At 45.1% G+C, this 9783-nt stretch overlaps 2 protein-coding genes across 2 annotated transcripts in view; both read right to left on the reverse strand.

The window, feature by feature from the left end:
• Window positions 1–1769: 1769 nt before the first annotated feature.
• Window positions 1770–5196, reverse strand: LOC136691675 (protein phosphatase 1 regulatory subunit 12C-like). The gene is made up of 5 exons (XM_066664361.1): window positions 5148–5196; window positions 3538–3642; window positions 3307–3357; window positions 2892–2942; window positions 1770–2625 (listed from the first exon to the last, which is right to left on the reverse strand). The coding sequence occupies exons 1-5, from the start codon at window positions 5166–5168 to the stop codon at window positions 2539–2541; spliced, it is 315 nt and encodes a 104-aa protein (XP_066520458.1). The 5' UTR covers window positions 5169–5196; the 3' UTR covers window positions 1770–2538.
• A 57-nt stretch (window positions 5197–5253) lies between these two features.
• The window catches only part of LOC136691674 (protein phosphatase 1 regulatory subunit 12C-like), a 31568-nt gene continuing 27038 nt past the window's right edge, over window positions 5254–9783 (reverse strand). Inside the window, exons 9-15 of the mRNA XM_066664359.1 lie at window positions 8991–9103; window positions 8801–8868; window positions 8319–8449; window positions 7718–7805; window positions 6412–6526; window positions 5664–5779; window positions 5254–5352 (exon numbers count right to left, since the gene is read on the reverse strand). Of these exons, the coding sequence (XP_066520456.1) occupies window positions 5269–5352; window positions 5664–5779; window positions 6412–6526; window positions 7718–7805; window positions 8319–8449; window positions 8801–8868; window positions 8991–9103 (715 nt within the window). The 3' untranslated portion in view covers window positions 5254–5268. The remainder of the gene's footprint in view (window positions 5353–5663; window positions 5780–6411; window positions 6527–7717; window positions 7806–8318; window positions 8450–8800; window positions 8869–8990; window positions 9104–9783) is intronic.

Consider the following 9783-nt stretch of genomic DNA (forward strand, 5'->3'; position numbering starts at 1 on the left):
GAATATCCAGTCCAGAGTGTGTCATCCACACAGTCAACTTTGGCACAGATCCCTTTCCAAATGCGATCACCCCATTCCTCCCGGGCTTTGGGACGGACACGGACGAGCGCATCCCCAAACGGCCGAGGCACAGACACAGGGAGCACACCCCAAACTCCACGCAAACAGTGACCAGACACGAGGAACCACCGTCACCTTCGCAGTGCTGCGCGCGAATCTCTAGAAGTAGTTTAATCATTTCCTTGCGACAATCTCACAATGAGGAACATTGACTACTTTTAAGATGATTTCACTTAATAAACAAAGCCCCTTTCACATATGAACCCCAAAGATGTCCCAGAGTGGTCCTTTCACACATGCAGCACACAGCAGGAGATTGTGTGTGTGTCGTGTGTCCAAATTTCTGGTTTTCTGTGCAGGTGTGTGTGTGTGTGTGAGAGAGAGAGAGAGAGAGAAAGAGAGAGAGACTTTTAGTTAGTCTCTGTGTATCTCCAAGCACAGGAGAGCATGGAGGTTCAGGTTTTGGCACGTTTGTTGTGTCTTACAATAAAAGCACGTCCTTAGGTCATGGCCTCAAAGCTGAACGTCACCTGATGTGTGGTCGTGTGCAACGTTTTAAACCCAACACGTTTAAAAAAAAACGACCTGCTTTGTTCATTTTCTGGATTAAAATTAAATAAGTGGACGACCTCCGTCTACAGACACCACGCTTAAAGAAACAGTCATTTTCTCCAGTGATTCTTCTTCACGTTATGAATGACACTGACACCTGGGGGCCTGGAGGAATCAGAGGGGACCCACTCTATGGAGCATTAACTGCTTCGTTCAGGGACTACAAAGCAATTTGATTCTTCATGTTATGCGAGTGCGGCACGGTGGCGCAGCAGGTAGGTGTCGCAGTCACACAGCTCCAGGGAGCTGGAGGTTGTGGGTTCGATTCCCGCTCCGGGTGACTCTCTGTGAGGAGTGTGGTGTGTTCTCTCTGTGTCTGTGTGGGTTTCCTCCAGGTGACTGTCTGTGAGGAGTGTGGTGTGTTCTCCCTGTGTCTGCGTGGGTTTCCTCCGGGTGACTGTCTGTGAGGAGTGTGGTGTGTTCTCTCTGTGTCTGTGTGGGTTTCCTCCGGGTGACTGTCTGTGAGGAGTGTGGTGTGTTCTCTCTGTGTCTGTGTGGGTTTCCTCCAGGTGACTGTCTGTGAGGAGTGTGGTGTGTTTTCTCTGTGTCTGCGTGGGTTTCCTCCGGGTGACTGTCTGTGAGGAGTGTGGTGTGTTCTCCCTGTGTCTGCGTGGGTTTCCTCCGGGTGACTGTCTGTGAGGAGTGTGGTGTGTTTTCTCTGTGTCTGCGTGGGTTTCCTCTGGGTGACTGTCTGTGAGGAGTGTGGTGTGTTCTCCCTGTGGCTGCGTGGGTTTCCTCCGGATGCTCCGGTTTCCTCCCACAGTTCAAAAGCACACGTTGGTAGGTGGATTGGCAACTCAAAAAAGTGTCCGTGAGTGTGTCTGTGTTGCCCTGTGAAGGACTGGCGCCCCCTCCAGGGTGTATTCCCGTCTTGCGCCCAATGATTCCAGGTAGGCTCTGGACCCACCTCAACCCTGAACTGGATAAGGGTTACAGATAATGAATGAATGAATGTTATGCGAGTTGCACTTCACAGAAAACATCAATTCTGATTAATAATCAATTTGCTATGTTTTTGTGCGTAAAAAATGACTTGCTGCTTCTTTAAACGTGAGCCTTGTCGGCCAAATTTTATAAAATATTATATATAATATATATATATAATATAATATATATGTTAATCACAGAAACACAACAGAAAATGTGCATTAAAATACACAGCACTGTGTTCTCTGACTTACTTTCACCCAAAAAATCAACCAGGGTGCTCAAACCTTTACATACAGCTGGATGTGCTTTCTCTGCTCAATCACAGCACATACTACAGTGAAGTTAAAGAGCGAAAACCCCAGAGTTGGCTTATTAGAAAAATTAAAACACAAGTGGTTAACCTTGTACTGGCTTCTTTGTTAAAGAAATATTAAGCGCAATGCATGAGAAAGATTAAATGGGATATAAATACAAACAAAAAAAGCACCCTGCAAATTTCTCCCCACTTCAAGTATGTACTTCACGCCTAGGACCAGGAAACCGAGACCGAAACGTGTGCTTAAAAAGAGGCTGACGTTCAAAAAGTACAAGTGAGCTGGCTGGATTTGCGCAAAGGATTTAACTGTTAAACTGCAGCTTTTCAGGATAGACTCTACAGAAAGAGAAGATAGAGCTTTGTGCACAAAGAGGTGAAGGCTGCTGGACCCTTGGGTTTTCCAGGACTGGAGAGAACAGTAGTATATCCGCCTTTAACGGTGACAGAGACCAGACCCAGGCAGAGGCACGCAGACCGAGCTGTGTGTTGTGGCCGTGCAGAAAGAGAGAAACGCAGTGTTCCAGATTACTCTGGGCAGACAGTGTGGGCAGACATTGGGCAGGGGGGCAGCACTGCCCCCTAGTGGTTTAGGAGGCTAATGGCACAGACACGCACACGGCTCATCTGGAGAGTTTACTGATTACGCGGATGAGAGCCGCATTCTCGTCTTTCAGCCTCTGGTTGTCGGCACGGAGGTCTATGAGAATCTGGAGAAAGAGAAAGAAAGAGTGGCGAAGCATTACAATTTTTTTCGATTACCCCTTAAGGCGGTTCAAGCATATAGTCTGTATGGACTGGGGTGTAAAGGGAGTCAAAGTTAAAGAGGCAAACACCAAATAGCTCTTGATGGTTAAGTATTGTAAGGGTACATTTATTTCTAATTGTATTTGTATCCACATTACCGCTTGAAGCAGGTCCATGGCTGTGCAGAAAATCGTGTTATAAAGATCAGCTCGAAGTACACACAAATTACCTTAAGCTCATCCTCCAGTTCCGTCGCTTTCCTCTGCAGTGCCTTCTTTTCCTGGGGCACAGCCAAAAAAAACATTATTTTCATTTTGTCCTACTCCACAGATTCAGTCTGGCGTCCCTCCACTAATCTGTTTGTGTTCGACTGCATCAGCAACTTCATTTCCGTGCATTTGTTGATTTGACGAAAATAAATAAACACATGGAAATCAAGTGTGGCTGCTGCTATAAAGATGCTTTGACAATTACAGTAACGATGTTTGTCACTGTCATTTGAGCAGACTAAAAATAGCTGGAGAGAAAATGGCTTCCAGCCGAGGTAATGCCTGACTGCATCGGTAAAAGCTCACGGTATTTTCTCACGGAGAGAGTGAGAGAGCTCAGAGCTGAAACCACAAAATGAGGCTGAAAACACTCACAAATCTCTCCAGCTCCAGTAAGGCAGGTCGCTCACATCCATTTTCCTGATTCTGAGGGTTGAGAAACAGACAGGTGACAGATTTAGATTCTGAAGAAGTGTATGAACTGTAAATAAAACTCTGAACCTGTCACTGAGTCTTGAAAGTGAGATTTTCACTGTGACAGAGGAACAACTACAGCAACAGGTACCAGCCAAAAACACACACAGTGTTACTGTGCCACAGAGTTACCTGTCTGAGGCGCTCCAGCTCCACTTTACTCTCACTGAGCTGCAGCTGTGTCTCCTGGAGCTTGTCCCTCAGAGCAGAGTTCTCCTTCAATACCTCCACATACAACTACGAGGAGCGGGGGAACGGGAGGAGGAGGTCAAAGAAAATATATTTTAATTTGCTTTCATTTCAAAATAAAAACAAACATTCATTTAAATGTTGTCATTTCTCAAAACAAGTTGTTGGATTTATTTTGATTGGAGGGGGGGGGGGGGTAAAAAAAAAAAAAAAAATTAATCAAAGCCACAAACACGTCTCCAAAACCATTTTTAAGAATAAATAAATAAACAAACAAACACTTAAAGCACTAGACATCTTTATTTTATTTATTTTTTTGTTGTTGCTCTTAATGGAACAGATTAAAAATAGCAGTTATCACTTTCTGAATGAATTTTTCCAGAAATCTCAGTGCACCCAATAATAAAGGCAGCATGAAGCTTCTTATAAAGTGACAGAAAACAGTAGCAAACATTCATTCATTCATTATCTGTAACCCTTATCCAGGTTATTCAGGGTCGAGGTGTGTCCAGAGCCTACCTGGAATCATTGGGTGCAAGGCGGGAATACACCCTGGAGGGGGCGCCAGTCCTTCACAGGGCAACACAGATACACACACTCACATCTACGTACACTTTTGAGTCACCAATCCACCTACCAACGTGTGTTTTTGGACTGTGGGAGGAAACCGGAGCACCCGGAGGAAACCCACACAGACACAGAGAGAACACAATACACTCCTCACAGACAGTCACCCGGAGGAAACCCACGCAGACACAGGGAGAACACACCACACTCCTCACAGACAGTCACCCGGAGGAAACCCACGCAGACACAGGGAGAACACACCACACTCCTCACAGACAGTCACCCGGAGGAAACCCACGCAGACACAGAGAGAACACACCACACTCCTCACAGACAGTCACCTGGAGGAAACCCACGCAGACACAGGGAGAACACACCACACTCCTCACAGAAAGTCACCCGGAGGAAACCCATGCAGACACAGGGAGAACACACCACACTCCTCACAGACAGTCACCCGGAGGAAACCCACGCAGACACAGGGAGAACATACCACACTCCTCACAGACAGTCACCCGGAGGAAACCCACGCAGACACAGAGAGAACACACCACACTCCTCACAGACAGTCACCCGGAGGAAACCCACGCAGACACAGAGAGAACACACCACACTCCTCACAGACAGTCACCCGGAGGAAACCCACACAGACACAGGGAGAACACAACACACTTCTCACAGACAGTCACCCGGAGGAAATCCACGCAGACACAGGGAGAACACACCACACTCCTCACAGACAGTCACCCGGAGGAAACCCACGCAGACACAGGGAGAACACACCGCACTCCTCACAGTCACCCGGAGCGGGAATCGAACCCACAACCTCCAGGCCCCTGGCGCTGTGTGTCTGCGACACTAACCTGCTGCACCACTGTGCTGCCCAGTAGCAAACAGAAAGCTCCAATTTCTCACAGTGATCCGTTTCACTATTAAATAAGTGCACATCTTTTTTTCTAACCATCCTGGAAAAAATTTATTCATACCTTTCTAAAATCCAGTGACATCGACAGTTTTCCATCTTCTGGCTGACGGTCGCTATAGAAACGACATGAAATGATAGCTCACCCAACCGGACAATTACAGAGAAATGAATTAAAATCTGTTTTAACACTGAGCCGCAAACAAAGACAGAAACATTACAAGCACAAACCTAGAGGTGCCATCTGCTTGTGCAGGTTCAGTTGTATCCTGCAAGAAGCAGAGATGAAATTACATACGTGGTGTTTTAGATGACACCATTTTAAGAACCGTTAAAGTACAGAGCGTATCACAGAGCCACGATTTTAGAAGTGCTATTATAAAAGACCTATTCTACAGGCTTTTATTATTCGTGCTACTGTACCGTGTTGGGTTTCACATGTCTTTTTTTTTTGATGTTCAATTCTGAATCGAGTCTTTCACGCACCTGGGTGTCTCCCAGAACCCACAAACAATTATTTTAAACTATTGTAGAGCCTCTGACCACATTTCCAATGCTGGAGTGTGTGTGTTTTTCTCACTTCTCCTGTGGGGCCGGGAATGCCGGTGGATCGTCGCTCTCGTCTTGCTTTGCGGCGATCCTTCACTCCCAGCTTGTTTTCTGCCTCGGTGGCCGAAGGCTTCGCAGGCTCTGTGTCTACAGAAGAGAGGCATTAAAGAAACGATCAGTAGTCGACTAGAGTTGGGAAATGATGTTCTTAGATGCACTGCCATGTGTTTATAATGATTCTGAAGTCACCAAATGTCGTATTTACATTTTTATACGAGCAGTGGTGAGCATTTATGAGGATGTTGATTTACATTCACAGGTGTGGTGATTACTTCATGATCAAGTTAAAAGATGTACCAAGCTTTACACTTTCAGTTTCACGTCCTAGCAGCAAAAATAGCTGTTGCTTTATTTAAGTGCAAAGCCACAGCTTGTAGCCCAGGAGTCAGAGAGCGCAGCTCTATCTGATGAAATGCTTCTGCAGTTTTGCAAGGCTACGGTGCAAATAAACTCTGCAAATAGGAGTCATTCTTTTCCAGCGGCAGCTTCAGATTCTGATGTGCATTCAGCCTGAACCCCTCTGATGTTTCATTGTGTTTAAAGCTTTTCAAAGACACATCATTAAAGTCAACAGACTGTTGAGCGGTGTCGGGGGGAAACAATAAACTTCACGACACCATGGGGTTTCATTCCTGCGGCCATTCGCTCCTCACTCAGAAAGGTGTCTTCGGTGAAAGATGTGCACGTTTGGAGTGGATTTGATTTGTACATTTCATTACCTCTCTCCGCCGGCGTTACCGTGACAACGGGGCTCACGGGCTGAAGATTGCATGGAGGCTCGGTGCTCTTGCTCACATTTCGCTCGGCCTCTTTAAGGTCGGTCAAGGTCACACCCTGAAAATACACAGCAAAGGTAATAAAATCGTATCAGACTCAACGTAAACATCTGAAAACGTCTTTTTTATTTCGCATTAAATACAAACCTTTCTTTTAAACATTGTATTCATCACGCATTCTTCAGACAGTTTTTATAATAAAACCATAACAAACTTCATGCAGCTACAAGCTGCCCATGAATGACAACAGAAGAACGTACACTTTTTTTTTTTTTCATATTAATCTCAATAGGTACCAGGGTTTATTAATGTTTACAATATATGTTTATTAAATAGGTTGTAAATACACTAAAAGTTATTAATAATTATTTATAACACAGATAGGAAGGCTAACAGTGACCTTCATTCATTCATTCATTCATTCATTCATTCATTGTCTGTAACCCTTATCCAGTTCAGGGTCACGGTGGGTCCAGAGCCTACCTGGAATCATTGGGTGCAAGGAGGGAATACACCCTGGAGGGGGCGCCAGTCCTTCACAGGGCAGCACAGACACACACACACATTCACTCACACACTGACAAGTACGGTCACTTTTGAGTCGCCAGTCCACCTACCAACATGTGGACTGTGGGAGGAAACCGGAGCACCCGGAGGAAACCCACGCAGACACAGGGAGAACACACCACACTCCTCACAGACAGTCACCCAGAGGAAACCCACGCAGACGCAAAGAGAACACACCACACTCCTCACAGACAGTCACCCGGAGCGGGAATCGAACCCACAACCTCCAGGTCCCTGGAGCTGTGTAACTGCGTGTAACTGTGTGACACTGCCTGTTGCACCACCATGCCGCCCCTAACAGTGACGTGTTATTTGCCAAATAGTGAACCCACACACATCTACACTGTTAAACTCTAGATCTTGCAGAATACTGACTTCACTGCACAATACTGGCCTCTTCTACATTTAACCCATAAATGACACTGAAAACGCACACACACACGCACGCAGTGGTGGGCCGCCATCCCCAGCACCCAGGGAGCAGTAAGGGTTTAGGTGCCTTGCTCAGGGACTGAGTGAGGAGACAATGTACCTTTTTTCCACCTCACCCCAAATTTTCCTGTCAGTTGTGATGATTGAACGGGTGACTGTCTGTGAGGAGTTTGGTGTGTTCTCTCTGTTTGTAGGAAGTGCAGAATAACAGAGATATTAAGTATTAATAGAACAGTACAGGTGTCTTTACCTGAGTGGAACGCCGTGATTGGCGCATGAGACGGGAGCGAGCTCTCCTCTGGGACTCTGACTCCTCATCTCTAACTGGAGCCTGGTACCTGTGGGGTGTGAGGGGGAGGAGAGAGAGAGAGAGAGAGAGAGAGAGAGAGAGAGAGAGAGAGAGAGAGAGAGAGCGAGAGAGCGAGAGAGAGAAAGACAGAGATAGAGAAAGAGAGAGAAAGATAGAGGGAAAGAGTGAGAGAGAGAGAGAGCGAGAGAGCGAGAGAGAGAAAGACAGAGATAGAGAAAGAGAGAGAAAGATAGAGGGAGAGAGCGAGAGAGAGAAAGAGAGATAGAGAAAGAGATAGAAAGAGAAAGAGAGAATAAGAGAGAGAAAGAGAGAATAAGAGAGAGAGAGCGAGAGAGAGAAAGAGATAGAAAGAGAGAGAGACAGAGAGAGAAACTAAGAACTGATATATTTCTCCCACGTAAAAAAACATCACACTGGCTACAAGACTAAGCTTTAAACACCTGACTGTGAGAATGCAAAACAAGTTCAAAACCTAATCAGGTTGCATTCCTGTCATTAAAGGCTCTATTAATAGCTGCTGAGATGTAGGTGCTGCTCTTACTTCTTGCCGTCACCAGCGGCGTTACTGGGACTTTCCCCGGCCGAGTCTCGCCTCTGCAGAGTGGGAGGAACTCGGGCCGTACGACTTTCTCGCTCCTGCTCTTTCTCCTCCGCTTCTTTCTCTTCTGGGGTCTGCAGAGGAGACACACAATATTAAATACTGAAAATATATCCCGTGTGTGTGCTTAGTTTTCTCTCTTTAATTCTAAGAAGAATGGTATTTCACAAGTTACAGGTGTGTTATCAGACTCCTGTTTATTTTTGATTGTTACCTATTGTTATTGATTATTGCACACTTTTTCAGAAGGACTCTAATATTTAATATTAGGAAGACTGTGGCAGTTTCTCAGTGTCAGTAATTGCACTTAAGTTGAGAAAACCTCAAAAACTTGTAGCATTAGAAGTGTTATACACAGTAGCATGTGTTCAAACAGGAAGTGTACGCTTCTGTATTCACATCATACTATTAATTTGATCTCAAACCTTTTCAGCAGGACTGACTGTGGAGGTAGTGAGGCTTTCTGTATTTGGACTCGATATTGTGGAGCTCTCTATAGCCGAGAGAGAGAGAGAGAGAGAGAGAGGGAGAGAGGAGGTGGGGGGGATAATCTACATTAACAATAGTTACAGACATTTAAAATAATGGATTATGGACTGGGCGAGACAGCTTTACCGGGACTGCTCTCTCTCTCCTCACTCAGCTCCAACCCTCCAGAAATCCCTCTCTCCTTTGACTGATCCTGTACACTCATCTTTTCTCGGCTGCTCATCCTACACACAGAGCTCCTGAGGAACAGGGAAAGCGAGAGAGAGAGGCTTGTAAGGGTTACTGAATTCTGCTTTTCAATATATTCAAAAATAGAGAAAGAGAGAGAGAGAGAGAGAGAGAGAGAGAGAGAAAGAGAGAGAGAAAAAGAGAGAAAGAAAAAGAGAGAAAGAGAAAGAAAGAGAGAGAGAGAGAAAAAGAGAGAGAGAAAGAGAGAAAGAGAGAGAGAAAAAGAGAGAGAAAAAAGAGAGAGATGAAGAGAGAAAAAGAGAGAAAGAGAGAGAGAAAAAGAGAGAAAAAGAGAGAAAAAGAGAAAGAGAGAGAAAAAGAGAGAAAAAGAGAGAGAGAGAAAAGAGAGAGAAAGAGAGAATGAGAAAAAGAGAGAGAGAAAAAGAGAATGAGAAAAAGAAAAAAGAGAGAAAGAGAGAAAAAGAGAGAAAGAGAAAAAAAGAGAGAGAAAGAGAGAGGAAGAGCAAAAAAGAGAGAAAGAGAGAGAAAAAGAGAGAGAAAGAGAGAGAGAAAAAGAGAGAAAGAGAGAGAAAAAAAGAGAGAAAGAGAGAAAAAGAGAGAGAAAGAGAGAATGAGAAAAAGAGAGAGAAAAAGAGAGAATGAGAGAGAAAAAGAGAGAGAGAGAGAGAGAGAGAGAGAGAAAGAAAGAGAAAGAGAAAGAAAGAGAGAGAAAAAGAGAGAGAGAGAGAAA

This window comes from Hoplias malabaricus, chromosome 3, assembly GCF_029633855.1.
Source record: "Hoplias malabaricus isolate fHopMal1 chromosome 3, fHopMal1.hap1, whole genome shotgun sequence".
Taxonomy (NCBI): Eukaryota; Metazoa; Chordata; class Actinopteri; order Characiformes; family Erythrinidae; genus Hoplias; species Hoplias malabaricus.

Bases quoted from the DNA above. Each gene is read 5' to 3' on its own strand.
- LOC136691675 (XM_066664361.1), bottom strand. From the start codon at position 5,168: ATGTCACTGGATTTTAGAAAG. The intron at 2,943-3,306 runs GTGAGTGTTTTC...GCTGTGCCCCAG, and splicing joins TACTGGAGCTGGAGAGATTT to GAAAAGAAGGCACTGCAGAG. The intron at 2,626-2,891 runs GTAATTTGTGTG...CTCTTTCTCCAG, and splicing joins AACTGGAGGATGAGCTTAAG to ATTCTCATAGACCTCCGTGC.